This window comes from Bombina bombina, chromosome 6 (assembly GCF_027579735.1).
Source record: "Bombina bombina isolate aBomBom1 chromosome 6, aBomBom1.pri, whole genome shotgun sequence".
NCBI lineage: Eukaryota > Metazoa > Chordata > Amphibia > Anura > Bombinatoridae > Bombina > Bombina bombina.
Window position 1 is genome coordinate 577,531,106 of NC_069504.1, and position 18,530 is coordinate 577,549,635.

Sequence of the window (18,530 nt, forward strand, 5' to 3'; positions counted from 1 at the left end):
TAGACCATCACCTTATTGTTCAAGGGGCCTCTTTTGTTCGTCCTACCTTGACTGTGATCACAACAGATGCAAGTCTTACAGGTTGGGGAGCTGTCTGGGGTCTCTGACAGCACAAGGGGTTTGGGAACCTCAGGAGACAAGGTTACCAATCAATGTTTTAGAACTCTGTGCTATTTTCAGAGCTCTTCAGACTTGGCCTCTATTGAAGAGATAATTTTTTATTCAATTCCAGACAGACAATATCACTACAGTGGCATATGTCAATCATCAAGGGGGGACTCGCAGTCCTTCAGCAATGAAAGAAGTATCTATGTACTGTCTTGGGCGGAATCCAATTCTTGTCAAATTTCTGCGATTTATATCCCAGACTTTACATCCGGGAGAGTGGTCTCTTCATCCGGATGTTTTTTCAATTAATACAGATGTGGGGTCCCCCAGAAATAGATCTGATGGCCTTGTGTCTGAACAAGAAGCTTCCAAGATCCCTTTCCAGGTCCAAGGATTCTCATTCGGGAGATGGTAGATGCTCTAGCAGTTCCTTGGTCTTACCAACCTGCTTACATTTTTCCGCCTCTGGTTGTTCTTCCAAAGGTGATCTCCAAGATCATAATGGAACAATCATGTGTTTCTGATAGCACCAGCATGGCCTCTCAGGTTTTAGTATGCGGAACTTGTCAGGATGTCCAGTTGCCAACCTTGGCCACTTCCTTTAAAGCCAGATCTTCTGTTTCAAGTGCCGTTTTTCCATCAGGATATTAAATCTCTAAATTTGATGGCATGGAAATTGAGCTCTTAGTGCTTAGTCAGAGGTTTTCTGACTCAGTGATTAGCACTATGATACAGGAGCGTAAGTCTGTTTCCAGGAAAATTTATCGGGTTTGGAAAAAAACTATATTTCTCCAACATAGGTGTGTCCGGTCCACGGCGTCATCCTTACTTGTGGGATATTCTCTTCCCCAACAGGAAATGGCAAAGAGCCCAGCAAAGCTGGTCACATGATCCCTCCTAGGCTCCGCCTACCCCAGTCATTCTCTTTGCCGTTGTACAGGCAACATCTCCACGGAGATGGCTTAGAGTTTTTTAGTGTTTTTTTGGGCTAAATCGATTGATATTAACACTTATTTAGCCTTGAGGAATCATTTATTCTGGGTATTTTGATATAATAATATCGGCAGGCACTGTTTTAGACACCTTATTCTTTAGGGGCTTTCCCAAAGCATAGGCAGAGTCTCATTTTCGCGCCGGTGTTGCGCACTTGTTTTTGAGAGGCATGGCATGCAGTCGCATGTGAGAGGAGCTCTGATACTTATAAAAGACTTCTGAAGGCGTCATTTGGTATCGTATTCCCCTTTGGGTTTGGTTGGGTCTCAGCAAAGCAGATACCAGGGACTGTAAAGGGGTTAAAGCTTAAAACGGCTCCGGTTCCGTTATTTTAAGGGTTAAAGCTTCCAAAATTGGTGTGCAATATTTTCAAGGCTTTAAGACACTGTGGTGAAAGTTTGGTGAATTTTGAACAATTCCTTCATGTTTTTTCGCAATTGCAGTAATAAAGTGTGTTCAGTTTAAAATTTAAAGTGACAGTAACGGTTTTATTTCAAAACGTTTTTTGTACTTTCTTATCAAGTTTATGCCTGTTTAACATGTCTGAACTACCAGATAGACTGTGTTCTGAATGTGGGGAAGCCAGAATTCCTATTCATTTAAATAAATGTGATTTATGTGATAATGACAATGATGCCCAAGATGATTCCTCAAGTGAGGGGAGTAAGCATGGTACTGCATCATTCCCTCCTTCGTCTACACGAGTCTTGCCCACTCAGGAGGCCCCTAGTACATCTAGCGCGCCAATACTCCTTACTATGCAACAATTAACGGCTGTAATGGATAATTCTGTCAAAGATGCTACAAAGGATTTTAGACAAACATCTTCCTTGTTTGTTGTTTATTCAGGTAAAAGGAGAGGTCAAAAAGCAACTTCTACCTCTCTCTCTTTTTGGATTAAAAGCATCATCAGATTGGCTTACGAGACTGCCGGACGGCAGCCTCCCGAAAGAATCACAGCTCATTCCACTAGGGCTGTGGCTTCCACATGGGCCTTCAAGAACGAGGCTTCTGTTGATCAGATATGTAGGGCAGCGACTTGGTCTTCACTGCACACTTTTACCAAATTTTACAAGTTTGATACTTTTGCTTCTTCTGAGGCTATTTTTGGGAGAAAGGTTTTGCAAGCCGTGGTGCCTTCCATTTAGGTGACCTGATTTGCTCCCTCCCTTCATCCGTGTCCTAAAGCTTTGGTATTGGTTCCCACAAGTAAGGATGACGCCGTGGACCGGACACACCTATGTTGGAGAAAACAGAATTTATGTTTACCTGATAAATTTCTTTCTCCAACGGTGTGTCCGGTCCACGGCCCGCCCTGGTTTTTTAATCAGGTCTGATAATTTATTTTCTTTAACTACAGTCACCACGGTACCATATGGTTTCTCCTATGCTATTATTCCTCCTTAACGTCGGTCGAATGACTGGGGTAGGCGGAGCCTAGGAGGGATCATGTGACCAGCTTTGCTGGGCTCTTTGCCATTTCCTGTTGGGGAAGAGAATATCCCACAAGTAAGGATGACGCCGTGGACCGGACACACCGTTGGAGAAAGAAATTTATCAGGTAAACATAAATTCTGTTTTCTCTTGTAAGATGTATCGAGTCCACGGATTCATCCTTTACTTGTGGGATATTCTCCTTCCCAACAGGAAGTGGCAAAGAGAGCACACAGCAGAGCTGTCCATATAGCTCCCCCTCTAGCTCCACCCCCCAGTCATTCTATTTGCCGGCTCTAAGCAATCGGAAGGGTAAAGTGAATGTGGTGTTAGAAATGTAGTTTTTATTTTCTACAAGCAAAAGTTTGTTATTTTAAATGGTGCCGGTGTGTACTATTTACTTTCTAGCAGAAAGGAGATGAAGATTTCTGCAGGGAGGAAGATGATTTTAGCATGTTGTAACTAAAATCCACTGCTGTTCCCACAAAGGACTGAGGAGTACAAGAAAACTTCAGTTGGGGGGAACGGTTTGCAGGTTAGGCTGCAAAAAGGTATGTTCAGTCATTTATTTCTAGACAAGACTGTGATAATGCTAGAAAGGACTGATAATATCCCCATGAGGGAAGGGTAAGCTGTATTCAGAAACTAAGTATGGAATTTTAAGCTTACATAACAGGGCTAGTTTATGCTGGTTGACACTATTTTCATGGCAAACGGTTTTTATTGAAAATTTCGTTTGTTTGAGACACTTTGAAGGTTACTTTGGGTTTCCTTCAGGGGTTGTTACCCACATGGCTATTATGGCTACTTGGGAGTGTTTCTTTAGGCCTCACAAGCACCGTAGTGAGGTGGGAGGGGCCTAATTTCGCGCCTCAGATGCGCAGTTAATTTTGACTAGAAGTTCAGGCTGCTTCACATGGAGGGTCCGGCTGCAGTTTGAGGGCCTATAAGAAGTTGTTTTCCCCACAAATCTGGTTCCTAAGGGCAGGTAGGGCCACAGCAGAGCTGTGGCAGGGTGCTGAACGTTTAACCGTTTTTTCGGCTTACTGTCGATCCGGTTTTGGCATTAAGGGGTTAATCGTTTTTATTGCTAGTGGTGCAATCTTACTAATGCTTTAGGTACATACTGTAAAAATTTCGAAAAGTTTGCTGCATTTTTTCACTGTTTTGCAAAATTGTGTACCTTTTTTATCTCTTAAAGGTACAGTAAAGTTTTTTTCAAAGTGTGTTTTTACTTGATTAAAGTGATTTCCTAGCCTGTTTGTTTTAACACTAGTCTGTTAAACATGTCTGACACCAAGGAAAATCCTTGTTCAATGTGTTTAGAAGCCATGGTGGAACCCCCCCTCAGAATGTGTCCCACTTGTACTGATATGTTTATACACTTTAAAGAACATATTGTTGCACTTAAAAATGTGGCCCAAGATGATTCTCAGACAGAAGGTAACGAGGTTAGCCCGTCAACCTCTCCCCAAGTGTCACAACCAGTTACGCCCACTCAAGCGACGCCTAGCACCTCTAGTGCGTCTCTTTTACCTTGCAGGACTTGGCGGCAGTTATGAATAATACTCTCTCAGTGTTTTTATCTAAACTGCCTGTGTTACCTGCAAAGCGTGATAGCTCTGTTTTAAGAACAGATTCTGAGCATTCTGACGCTTTAGTAGCCGTATCAGATATACCCTCACAACGCTCTGAAGTGGGGGCGAGGGATGTGCTGTCTGAGGGAGAAATTTCCGATTCAGGAAAGGTTTCTCCTCAGACAGATTCAGATACGTTGGCTTTTAAATTTAAACTAGAACACCTCCGCTTATTGCTCAGGGAAGTATTAGTTACTCTAGATGACTGCGACCCTATGGTGGTTCCAGAGAAATTGTGTAAAATGGACAAGTATCTAGAAGTTCCTGTTTACACTGATGTGTTCCCGGTCCCTAAGAGGACTGCGGATATTGTTACTAGGGAGTAGGATAGACCAGGTATTCCCTTTGTTCCCCCTCCTGTTTTTAAGAAAATGTTCCCCATATCTGACCCCATGCGGGACTCGTGGCAGACGGTCCCTAAGGTGGAGGGGGCTGTTTCTTCTCTTGCTAAACGCACAACCATACCAGTTGAAGACAGTTGTGCTTTTAAAGACCCTATGGATAAAAAAATAGAGGGTTTACTTAAGAAAATTTTTGTTCAACAAGGTTTTCTTCTCCAACCTATTGCGTGCATTGTTCCTGTAACTACTGCAGCTGCTTTCTGGTTCGAGGCGCTGGAAGATGCGCTCCAGACGGAGACCTCATATGAGGACATTATGGTCAGAATTAAGGCTCTTAAGCTGGCTAATTCTTTTATCACAGATGCCGCTTTCCAACTAGCTAAGTTAGCGGCAAAGAATTCAGGTTTCGCCATTTTAGCGCGCAGGGTGCTATGGCTAAAGTCCTTGTCGGCCGATGTGTCGTCAAAATCCATACTCTTGAACATCCCTTTCAAAGGAAAGACCCTCTTCGGGCCTGAATTGAGAGATTATTTCAGAAATCACTGGGGGAAAAGGCCATGCTCTCCCTCAGGACAAGTCCTTTAAGATAAAGAACAAACAAAATAATTTTCGTTCCTTTCGGAATTTCAGGAGTGGTCTCGCTTCATCCTCCCCTGCTACAAAGCAAGAGGGTAACGCTTCGCAACCCAGGTCTGCCTGGAAACCTTACCAGGGCTGGAACAAGGGTAAACAGGCCAAGAAGCCTGCAGCTGCCTCTAAGACAGCATGATGGGGTAGCCCCAGATCCGGGACCGGATCTAGTAGGGGGCAGACTCTCTCTCTTTGCTCAGGCCTTGGCAAGAGACGTACACGATCCCTGGGCCTTAGAGATTGTATCCCAGGGATATCTTCTAGAATTCAAGGACTTCCCTCCAAGGGGAAGGTTCCACATTTCTCGTCTGTCTACAGACCAGACAAAGAAAGAGGCGTTCTTACGCTGTGTAGAAGACCTATACACAATGGGTGTGATCCACCCAGTTCCAATTGCGGAACAAGGGCTGGGTTTTTACTCAAACCTATTTGTGGTTCCCAAGAAAGAAGGAACTTTCAGACCAATCCTGGATCTCAAAATTCTAAACAAATTCCTCAGAGTCCCATCTTTCAAGATGGAGACCATTCAGACAATCTTGCCAATGATCCAGGAGGGTCAATATATGACTACCGTGGATCTAAAGGATGCGTATCTGCACATTCCTATCCACAAAGATCATCACCAGTTTCTCAGGTTCGCCTTTCTGGACAAGCATTACCAATTTGTGGCTCTTCCTTTCGGGTTGGCCACTGCTCCCAGAATTTTCACAAAGGTGCTAGGGTCCCTCCTGGCGGTTCTAAGACCGCGGGGCATAGCAGTGGCGCCTTATCTAGACGACATCTTAATTCAAGCGTCGACTTTCCAAAGAGCCAAGTCTCACACGGAAATTGTATTGGCCTTTCTGTGGTCTCACGGGTGGAAGGTGAACATCAAAAAGAGTTCTCTCTCCCCCCTCACAAGAGTTTCCTTCCTAGAAACTCTAATAGATTCTGTAGAAATGAAAATATTTCTGACAGAGGTCAGAAAGTTAAAACTCTTAACCACTTGCCGAGCCCTTCATTCCATTCCTCGGCCATCTGTAGCTCAGTGCATGGAGACAATTGGGCTAATGGTAGCGGCAATGGACATAGTCCCTTTTGCACGGATACACCTCAGACCACTGCAACTATGCATGCTCAAACAGTGGCATGGGGATTATGCAGATTTGTCTCCTCAAATACAGCTGGACTAGGGGGACAGAGATTCTCTTCTCTGGTGGTGGTCTCAGGATCACCTGTCTCAGGGAATGTGTTTCCGCAGACCAGAGTGGGTCATTGTAACGACCGACGCCAGTCTGTTGGGCTGGGGTGCAGTCTGGGACTCCCTGAAAGCTCAGGGCTTATGGTCTCGGGAAGAAGCTCTTCTCCCGATAAACATTCTGGAACTGAGGGCAATATTCAACGCGCTCCAGGCATGGCCTCAGCTAGCTGTGGACAACATCACGACTGTAGCTTACGTCAATCATCAAGGGGGAACAAGGAGTTCCCTAGCAATGATGGAAGTAACAAAAATAATCAGGTGGGCAGAGGATCACTCTTGCCATCTCTCAACAATTCACATCCCAGGAGTAGACAACTGGGAGGCGGAGTTTCTAAGTCGTCAGTCTTTTCACCCGGGGGAGTGGGAACTCCACCCGGAGGTATTTGCCCAGCTGACTCAGCTATGGGGCACTCCAGAATTGGATCTGATGGCGTCCTGTCAGAACACCAAGCTTCCTCTATACGGGTCCAGATCCCGGGATCCCCAGGCGGTGCTGATAGATGCTCTAGCAGCGCCTTGGTCCTTCAATCTGGCTTATGTATTTCCACCGTTTCCTCTCCTCCCTCGTCTGGTTGCCAGAATCAAGCAGGAGAGGGCTTCGGTGATTCTAATCGCGGTTGCGTGGCCACGCAGGACCTGGTATGCAGACCTAGTGGACATGTCATCTGTTCCACCATGGACACTACCAATGAGGCAGGACCTTCTAATACAAGGTCCTTTCAAACATCCAAATCTAGTTTCTCTGCGTCTGACTGCTTGGAGATTGAACGCCTAATTCTATCAAAGCGTGGTTTCTCTGAGTCGGTTATTGATACCCTGATTCAGGCTAGAAAGCCTGTCACCAGGAAAATCTACCATAAGATTTGGCGAAAATATCTTTTTTTGGTGCGAATCCAAGGGTTACTCATGGAGTAATATTAGGATTCCCAGGATATTGTCCTTTCTCCAAGAAGGATTGGAGAAAGGATTATCAGCTAGTTCCTTAAAAGGACAGATATCTGCTTTGTCTATTCTTTTACTCAAACGTCTGGCAGAGGTACCAGACGTTCAAGCATTTAGTCAGGCTTTAGTCAGAATCAAGCCTGTTTATAGACCTGTGGCTCCGCCATGGAGTCTGAATTTAGTTCTTTCAGTTCTGCAAGGGGTTCTGTTTGAACCTTTACATTCCATAGATATTAAGCTTTTATCTTGGAAAGTTTTGTTTTTGGTAGCTATCTCTTCTGCTTGAAGAGTTTCAGAGTTATCTGCTTTACAGTGTGATTCACCTTACCTGGTTTTCCATGCAGATAAGGTAGTTTTGGGTACCAAACCCGGGTTTCTTCCTAAGGTTGTGTCTAATAAGAATATTAACCAGGAAATTGTTGTTCCTTCTGTGTCCTAATCCTTCTTCGAAGAAGGAACGTCTGTTACACAATCTTGATGTGGTTCGTGCTTTAAAGTTCTATTTACAAGCAACTAAGGATTTCAGACAAACAACTTCATTGTTTGTTATCTATTCTGGTAAAAGGAGAGGTCAGAAGGCGACTGCTACCTCTTTCCTTTTGGCTGAAAAGCATCATCCGTTTGGCCTATGAGACTGCTGGCCAGCAGCCTCCCGAAACAATTACTGCTCATTCTACCAGAGCAATGGCTTCCACATGGGCTTTTAAAAATGAGGCTTCTGTTGAACAGATTTGTAAGGCAGCGACTTGGTCTTCGCTGCATACTTTTTTTTCCAAATTTTACAAATTCGATACTTTTGCTTCTTCGGAGGCTATTTTTGGGAGAAAGGTTTTACAAGCAGTGGTGCCTTCCATTTAAGGTACCTGTCTTGTTCCCTCCCTTCATCCGTGTCCTAAAGCTTTGGTATTGGTATCCCACAAGTAAAGGATGAATCCGTGGACTCGATACATCTTACAAGAGAAAACAGAATTTATGCTTACCTGATAAATTACTTTCTCTTGTGATGTATCGACTCCACGGCCCGCCCTGGCTATTAAGTCAGGTGTTTTTTTTGTTTAAACTACAGTCACCACTGCACTCTATGGTTTCTCCTTTTTCTTCCTAACCTTCGGTCGAATGACTGGGGGGTGGAGCTAGAGGGGGAGCTATATGGACAGCTCTGCTGTGTGCTCTCTTTGCCACTTCCTGTTGGGAAGGAGAATATCCCACAAGTAAAGGATGAATCCGTGGACTCGATACATCACAAGAGAAAGTAATTTATCAGGTAAGCATAAATTCTGTTTTCATGGTGTTCCACTCATAATTATTCTTGGCATTCTTTCCAAATTCCTAGGGTTTTACAGTTCCTTCAGCATGGTTTGGATAAGGGTTTGTCTGCAAATACTTTGAAAGGACAAATTTCTGCTCTTTCTGTCCTATTTCATAGAACGATTGGTAAACTTCCTGATATTCACTGTTTTGTTCAGGGTTTGATTCAAATTAAACCTGTTATTAAATCTTTTTCTCCTTTCTTGGAGTCTCAATTTGGTTTTGAAAAATTAGCAGGCTCCTCCTTTTGAGCCTATGCATTCTTTGGATATTAAACTACTTTCTTGGAAAGTGTTATTTCTTTTGGCTATCTCCTCTGCTAGAAGAGTTTCCGAATTGTCTGCTCTCTTGTGAGTCTGATTTTCCATCAAGATAAAGCTGTTTTGCGGACTTCATTTACATTTTTGCCTAAAGTTGTGAATTCTAACAACATCAATAGGGAAATTGTTGTTCCTTCTATATGTCCTAATCCTAAGAATACTCTTGAAAGGTCTTTACATTCTTTGGATGTGGTAAGGGCTTTGAAATATTATGTTGAGGCTACTAAAGATTTCAGAAATACTTCTAGTCTATTTGTTACTTTTTCTGGCTCCAGGAATGGTCTGAAAGCATCTGCCATTTCTTTGGCATCTTGGTTGAAACTTTTGATTTACAAAGCTTATTTGGAAGCGGGACAGTCTCCGCCTCAGAGAATTACAGCTCAGTTGCCACTTCTTGGGCTTTTTAGAATGAAGCTTCAGTTGATCATATTTGCAAAGCAGCAACTTGGTCTTTATTTGCATACTTTTACTACATTTTACCATTATGATGTGTTTGCTTCTTCGGAAGCGGCCTTTGGTAGAAAGGTTCTTCAGGCAGATGTCTGTTTGATTCTAATGGCTTTTTGGTTTTTAGTTTTTTCTGACATTTTTAAGAAAAATATATTTTTTTTTTGGATTTAATATCTCAGCGGATTTAGCTGTCTTTATTTTATCTCTCTCTAGTGACTCGTGGACTTCCACATCTTAGGTATTATATCCCATACGTCACTAGCTCATGGACTCTTGCCACTTACATGAAAGAAAACATAATTTATGTAAGAACTTAACTGATAAATTCATTTATTTCATAGTGGCAAGAGTCCATGAGACCCACCCCTTTTTTGTGGTTATGATTTTTTTGTATAAAGCACATTGTTTTTCCAGTTCCTCTTTTTTGTATGATTTTTACTCCTTTTTTACACCTCACTTCTTGGCTATATGTTAAACTGAAGTATGAGTGGGGTGGGAGGTGTATTTATAGGCATTTTGAAGTTTGGGAAACTTTGCCCCCTCCAGGTAGGAATGTATATCTCATATGTCGCTAGCTCATGGACTCTTGCCACTATGAAAGAAATGAATTTATCAGGTAAGTTCTTACATAAATTGTTTTTTTCTTTCCTGTTTTAGAAAGAGCATCTAATTTTGAAACGTTTCTAATTTACTTATATTATCTAAATTTGCTTCATTCTCTTGATATCCTTTTTTGAAAAGCTGTTGATAGGTGGCTGCACTTAGATGCCTTGTGTGATTGGCTCACCTACGTGCATTGCTATTTCTTCAACAAAGTATATCTAAAGAATGAAGCAAATTTGATAATAAAAGTAAATTGGAATGTTTAAAATTGTATTGTATCTGAATCATGAAAGAAAAATGTTGGGTTTCATGTCCCTTTAAGCACACTCAGAAGCATACTTCTGAATTGGGTACTATATGGATAACATTGTAGCAGACACTGCTGTCATATAGTGCTTAATTCAAGGAAGAAAATAGAAAGGTATATTTCATAATAGTCGCAATTGGATTATTTTTTTATTTTGAATTCTACACTTCACTATTTTGAAGCATTAAATGTATGATTTGTCCCTTTTAAAGTTTGCCTGATTAACTTCTATACCTTTTTATTGTTCTGTTACAGATTAACGGCACAGTCACAGAAAATATGTCTTTGACTGATGCAAAAACATTAATAGAAAGATCAAAGGGCAAGTTAAAGATGGTGGTTCAAAGAGATGAGCGAGCAACTCTACTAAATGTCCCAGATCTGGATGACAGCCTTCATTCTGCCAATGCTTCAGAAAGAGATGGTAAGGTGGTAGCTGTAAAAAAAATTTTTTTTTAATTAAGGTGTGTATGTATGTGTATATAGCTTGAGAAAGGGTTCTCCCGAACTAAAACATCTGCTTTTCAATAATACTGGGCAAAATTTACCAGATGTAATTGTATGTTTTTTATGAAATTGTCTTTCACCTGATGTATTCTGTAATGCATATTCACATTTTGATTGGAATAATTTCATTAAAAGCAATCGTTTATTTAACAGACATTTCAGAAATTCAGTCGCTGACATCCGATCATTCCAACCGTTCACATGACAGGCCTCGCCGCAGCCGTTCACGGTCTCCTGACCAGAGATCTGAGCCTTCAGATCATTCCAGACATTCTCCACAACAACTCAGCAACAGCAGGTGACTTGCAGTTACATTTGTAACTTTCAGTTAGTTTATTGCTTACTAAATAATGAATATTTTAATCATTAGTATATGATATCATTGTATGTCCTAATTGTTGTTGTTTTTTTATATATAAAAAAAATAAGTATCAATTGAAGTTCTAATATTGTTTTTTCAGGTGTGCATAAATCTGAAACTATAACTTCGCAGATCTTTATCATTGACTTTATTGCGTTTAATAAAATGTAAAATGCCTCTCATTCCTCTTGAAGACTCTTACTTTGTATGGCTACGTAGATCAATAACCTATAAACTTTGACACTTATTTTTGCGACATTTTTGTATCCGTTTCCTAATTACACTTTTGGTCTGTCTGCTTTCAGATCAATTCTGATTCTTTGAAAATGATTTATTCCACTTTTGGACCAATATGAGAGGGCATTTCAGCTTGGCTTTTAAATGTGACTTTGCTGCTTTTTGGTTATTTGCTTAACAAGTCTCTGAGGTTGTAGATAGCAGCCACTAGGGCTGCAACTAACTATTATTTTAATAATCGATTAGTTGTTCGATTTATTTTTTTCGATTAATCGTTTAAAAAAATTACTTAAAGGAAGGTCTACACCAAAATGTATTGTTTACAAAGATAGATAATCCCTTCATTATCTATTCCCCTGTTTTCTACTGTTGTATTAAATTATCACCCTGTTGATTTGCTATATATATATATAAATAAGTTCTGCAATATGTACTTGAGCGGTAAAATTAATATTTTCTAATTATAATTACAATTTACATTACAAATCAAAGGTAAAGGGTTTATGTATGCTATGTAGATAACATTGTGCTCACTCCCGTGGAGTTATTAATTAATCAGCACTGATTGGCTTAAATGCAGGTATATTGATATAACTGTGTTAGTTATGCAAAACTGGGGAATGGGTAATAAAGGGATTGTCTATCTTTTTAAACAATAATTTTAGTGTAGACTGTCCCTTTTAATGTAAATTGTTCAACTCCACGGGAGTGAGCACAATGTTATTTATATGACACACACATGAACAAGCAGTGTCTAACTGTGAAAAACTGTCAAAATGCAGCCTTCAAGAGTTTAGAAATTAGCATATGAGCCAATCTAGGTTTAGCTTTCAACAAAGAATACCAAGAGAACAAAGCAAATTTGATGATAAAAGTAAATTGAAGTTGTTTAAGAGCATGTCCTATCTGAATCATGAAAATTTAATTTTGACTTAACCCTTTTAACACTGCACTTTTCCAAAAATTCATACATGAAAAAGATTTACTGCTTTCCCTCATTCTAAGCATGTTGGCTACAAACAATGACTAGGTGGGTTGATAATAATATTTGGGAGTCTGTTACTTGATATGGACTCCTTGGTTGTGGTCTGGTCTTATTCAGATGAAACCCTGTAGTTTGTTGTGAATACTGACATGAGTTGTAGAATGAATGTAACAAGCCCATACTCGGTGTGTGACTCTGATGAGGATCAGCCTGTATGCTGGAGGGGAAATGGCATTGATACCGGTGTACATGTAGCAAACCGGCAGAAGTGATGGGTAGTTGTGAAGTGATGACCTTATAGGGACAGTATACACTCATTTTCATATAACTGCATGTAATAGACACTACTATAAAGAATAAGATGCACAGATACTGATATAAAAATCCAGTATAAAATGGTTTAAAAACGTACTTAGAAGTTTTCAGTTTAGCTCTGTTGAAAAGGCAGTTGGAAAGCCCACTGCAAGTGGGACATAAGACACTCCCCCCCTCCCCCTTCTTTTGCATATGAAAAGACCCTTTACACAAACAGGAGCAAGCTGGAGAAGGTAGCTGACGGTATTCAAATAAAACTTTGGGGCTTGGTTAGGAGTCTGAAAATCAGAGCAATGTTATTTAAAAATAAGCAAAATTATACATTTTTTTAAAAAAAAAAACAACTTTATGGGCTTTATAAATAGATCATCTACAAAACATTTATGCAAAGAAAAAATGAGTGTATAATGGCCCTTTAATATCCCAAACCTTGTATCCTTACTGTCAGCCTGTTTTATAAACAAAATGGATCCTTACTGTCAGCCTGCTTTTACAAACAAAATGGCTCTTCACAAAACCAGCATTATTGCGTTAATAGTGTAGGCACTTTTCCTGCCCTCTGGCGTTACACTGTGTTAACCTCCGTAGTAAAGTTGCTTCTATAAGTGCTCTGAAATTTTACCCAGCCTTACAAGGAGCACTCCGTACCCACCTTGTACTCAATGTGGCAAGGAGAGTTTGTGCTAACTGAATCTCTCTGCTCTGTGTAAGTGAGACAGTGCCAGGAATGCTCCACGCTAAGGTCAGCTCTGAACCAATCCTATAAAAGCCTCTGCCGTAAAACATACTAATGCACGCTGTGGGAGGAGGGAAGTGGCGCCATTGTGCAAAAATAGTCTGCATGCGCGCTGTAGGAGAAGGAAGGTGTAAGATGGCGCAGCAGCGCCGTACCGGCTCATAAAACAACAACTAATCGATAGCCAACTAATCGATAATGAAAATCTTTGACAACGATTTTCATTATCAATTTTTATCGATTAGTTGTTTCAGCCCCAGCAGCCACTTTTCTACTTGTTAGTTTTTTATTATTTCTATTTAGACTGAGTTTGACATTAATCTGTATACAAGTACTTGGCAGCAAAGCCTAGTAGCTTCACTTTAAGTCTCAAAATATATCAACAACTTCATTTAAATGTTTTTAGGCTGTGCAGTCGAATTGCACAAAGAAAATTGTACCAGAGGTTGGCGAGAGTTTTATATTGTTTCCTTATAATTTTACTATTCCGGTGAAGCATCATATGTTCAAAGAGGGACTTGGTGGTCTGCATTAATTATTTCATACTCCACGTGCTGAAGATGTTTCTAGTCTTTTAAAGCATTTTGCATCTGGCAGTTTCGTTCAATGCTGAATTGGGAAGTCGGAGGAGGCTTTCGGTATTGGTCTCTTTTTGTAGGCGAATATCCTCTTGTGCAAGTAAAACATACTAATATCTGGATTTGCACAGATCTTAGTGTGTTTCACTTGCACAAGAGGATATTCTGCTCTGAAAAGAGGCAAATTCCGAAAGCAGGCTCCGACTTCTACATTCTGCAGTGAACAAAACTGCCGGATGAACACCTCTACATTTTTGTGCAATGCTTCCCCCTCCTCCAACGCAACCAATTGCACTAGAGCAGGAAATGAGTCACCCCAAGCAAGCAAGCGTCGAGGTGATTGTTCTCGCCACCTCTGACATGGTGAAGAGGCAAAATAAGCAGTTTCTGTTTCTTAAATATGTTAGCAGGCTCACTTATGCGGACCTGCTCCACATAGCTGTAAAAGCTGTGAATGCAGCTTAATAAATGTAACCCTTAGTACAGTAAAAATATGAAGGAAGATTATATTTCCTTCCATAAGGGAGGGAGAGTCCACAACTTCATTCCTTACTATTGGGAAATACAACACCTGACCACCAGGAGCAGGCAAAGACACCACAGCTCCTGTGCAATCAGTGTTGACGAGTTTCACTGCTTGCTGCTACACACTCAAGTCCATGTCAGAAGCGCTGCTGAAAGACTGTCACACTTGAGAGGCTGTGCCTGTACCACAGCATGGATCCTGGAGGGTAAGACCGTTTTCTTTCATGTAATTGGCAAGAGTCCATGAGCTAGTGACGTATGGGATATACAATCCTACCAGGAGGGGCAAAGTTTCCCAAACCTCAAAATGCCTATAAATACACCCCTCACCACACCCACAATTCAGTTTTACAAACTTTGCCTCCTATGGAGGTGGTGAAGTAAGTTTGTGCTTGATTTTCTTCTGTGATATGCGCTTCTCAGTATTTTGAAGCCCGTTTCCTCTCAGAGTACAGTGAATGTCAGAGGGATGTGAAGGGAAAAGATTTCCCGTGAGGAAAACCATATCATCAATAGGTAATACACCTATTGATTCTATTGTTTTCCTCATGGGAAATCTTTTAAAAGGTTCTCTGTTATCAGTCATAGAGATTCATCTCCTACCTCCCTTTTCAGATCGACGATATACTCTTATATTCCATTACCTCTACTTTTACTTTTTCAGTTCTGGTTTGGCTATCTGCTATATGTGGATGGGTGTCTTTCGGTAAGTATTTTTTTCTTTACTTAAGACACTCTCAGCTATGGTTTGGCACTTTATGTATTAATATAAAGTTTTAAATATATCTATTGTACTTATATTTGCCATGAGTCAGGTTTATGTATATTTCCTTTTGCAGACTATCAGTTTCAAAATTGGGAAACATATTTAGGAAGTTATTTTTTCTTACCTGGGGTATAGTCTGTCTTCAAATTGACTGCTTTTTCATTAATTTTCGTGGGCAAAATTAGATTCGCGAGGTTGCAAAATGCTGATGTTTATTGCGTCATTCTTGGCGTGAGAATTTTTGGGCGCGAAGGTACGTTCAGTGACGCAAATTCGTCATTTATGGCGTCTTAGTTGACGCCGGGTTTCCTTGCAAGGTTGCCTCTGCCATTATGCGAGTTGCGTCATTTACGAATGTTGTTAGCGTAAAAAAAAATTCATTTTGCATTGTGCGTCATACTTGGCGCCAAATTTAATTATTTAAACCCCACTTCCTATATGCCTCTTGCCTTTTTCTATGCTCAGAGGGCTATGCTGTTTGCATTTTTTCCCCATTCCTGAAATTGCCATATAAGGAAATTGATGATTTTGCTTTATATGTTGTTTTTTTCTCTTACATTTGCAAGATGTCTCAATCTGATCCTGTCTCAGAAACCACTGTTGGATCCCTGCTGACTGATAACAGTTCTACTAAAGCTAAGTGTATCTGTTGTAAGTTAGCGGAGATTATATCTCCAGCTGTAGTATGTAATAGTTGTCATGATAAGCTATGTACTAGTACAATGCCTGTTGTTCCTTCAACATCTAATGTACATGATATCCCTGTGAATATAAAAGATTTTATTACTGATGTGATTCAGAAGGCTTTGTCTGCTATTCCGCCTTCTAATAAATGTAAAAGTTCTTTTAAAACTTCTCATAAAGTTGATGAAATTTCAAATGACCGACAACATAATGAATTATCCTCCTCTAATGAGGATCTATCTGATTCAGAAGATCCTACCTCAGATATTGACACTGACAAATCTTATCTTTTTAAGATGGAGTATATGCGTTCCTTGTTAAGAGGAGTTGATTACTTTGGATATTGAGGAAACTAGTCCTCTTGATACTAAAACTAGTAAACGTTTAAATTCTGTTTATAAACCTCCTGTGGTTACTCCAGAAGTTTTTCCAGTTCCTGATGCTATTTCTGATATGATTTCAAAGGATGGAATAGGCCTGGTACTTCTTTTATTCCTTCTTCTAGGTTTAAAAAGTTCTATCCTTTGCCAGCAATTAGATTGGAGTTTTGGGAAAAAAGCCCTAAAGTTGATGGGGCTATTTCTACTCTTGCCAAACATACTACTATCCCTATGGAAGATAGTACTTCCTTTAAGGACCCTTTAGATAGGAAACTTCATTCTTATCTAAGGAAAGCTTTTTTTATATTCTGGCTATCTTCTCAGGCCTGCCATTTCTATGGCTGATGTTGCAGCTGCATCAACTTTTTGGTTGGAAAGTTTAGCGCAACAGGAAACGGATCCTGATTTTGTCTAGCATTGTTTGCTTGCTTCAACATGCTAATCATTTTATCTGTGATGCTATTTTTGATATCATCAAAATTTGTTAAATCTATGTCTTTAGCTATTTTAGCTAGAAGAGCTTTGTGGCTCAAATATTGGAATGCTGACATGGTATCCAAGTATAGATTACTATCTCTTTCTTTCCAAGGTAACAATTTATTTGGTTCTCAGTTGGATTAAATTATTTCAACTGTTACCGTTTTCTAAGGGTGCCAACTTTCAAAATGGTGACTATAAAGACTATTCTACCTTTTGTTCAGCAAGGTCATTATGTCCACGATAGACTTACAGGATGCATATCTTCATATTCCGATTCATCCAGACCACTATCGGTTTCTGAGATTCTCTTTTCTACACAAGCATTACCAATTTGTCGCTCTTCCATTTGGCCTAGTGACAGCTCCAAGAATTTTTCAAAGGTTCTCGGTGCCCTACTCTCTGTTATCAGAGAACAGGGTATTGCAGTGTTTCCTTATTTGGACGATATCTTGGAACTAGTTCAGTCTTTACATTCTGCCGAATCTCTCACAAATCAACTAGTGTTGTTTCTTCAAAGACATGGTTGGAGGATCAATTTACCAAAAAGTTCCTTGATTCCTCAGACAAGGGTCACCTTTTTAGGTTTCCAGATAGATTCAGTGTCCATGACTCTGTCTCTAACAGACAAGAGACGAATAAAATTGGTTTCAGCTTGTCGGAACCTTCAGTTTCAATCATTCCCTTCAGTGGCTATGTGCATGGAAGTTTTAGGTCTCATGACTGCAGCATCGGACGTGATCCCCTTTGCTCGTTTTCATATGAGACCTCTCCAGCTTTGTATGCTGAACCAATGGTGCAGGGATTATACAAAGATATCACAATTAATATCCTTAAATCCCAATGTTCAACTTTCTCTGACTTGGTGGTTAGATCACCATCGTATAATTCAAGGGGCCTCTTTTGTTTGTCCAACCTGGACTGTAATCACAACAGATGCAAGTCTTTCAGGTTGGGGAGCTGTCTGTGGATCTCTGACAGCACAAGGGGTTTGGAAATCTCAAGAGGCGAGGTTACCAATCAATATTTGAGAACTACGTGCTATTTTCAGGGCTCTTCAGGTTTGGCCTCTGTTGAAGAGAGAACCATTCATTTGTTTTCAGACAGACAATATCACAACTGTGGCATATGTCAATCATCAGGGTGGGACTCGCAGTCCCCTAGCTATGAAAAAGTATCTCAGATACTTTCTTGGGCAGGATCCAGCTCTTGTCTAATTTCTGCGGTACATATCCTAGGTGTAGACAATTGGGAAGCGGATAATCTCAGCCGTCAGACTTTACATCCGGGGGAGTGGTCGCTCCATCCAGATATGTTTTTTCAGATTGTTCAGATTTGGGGTCTTCCAGAAATAGATCTGATGGCTTCCCATCTAAATAAGAAACTTCCCAGGTACCTATCCAGGTCCAGGGAAACTCAGGCGGAGTTGGTGGATGAGTTAGCAGTTCCTTGGTTTTTCCAACCTGCTTATATCTTCCCACCTCTAGTTCTTCCAAGAATGATCTCCAAGATCATCATGGAACATTTGTTTGTTGTTTTCATGCAACATTTGTTTGTGTTTCTAGTAGCACCAGCATGGCCTCACTGGTTCTGGTATGTGGATCTTGTCCGGATGTCCAGTTGTCAACCTTGGCCACTTCCTTTAAGACCAGACCTTCTGTCTCAA

General features: G+C 40.6%; 1 protein-coding gene across 1 annotated transcript in view; it reads left to right on the forward strand.

Annotated features, from left to right (window-relative positions):
* The window catches only part of TJP1 (tight junction protein 1), a gene marked incomplete in the record, with an annotated part of 489,926 nt that overhangs the window by 224,151 nt on the left and 247,245 nt on the right, over window positions 1–18,530 (forward strand). Inside the window, 2 exon segments of the mRNA XM_053717550.1 lie at window positions 10,569–10,737; window positions 10,974–11,118. Coding sequence (XP_053573525.1) covers window positions 10,569–10,737; window positions 10,974–11,118 — 314 coding nt within the window.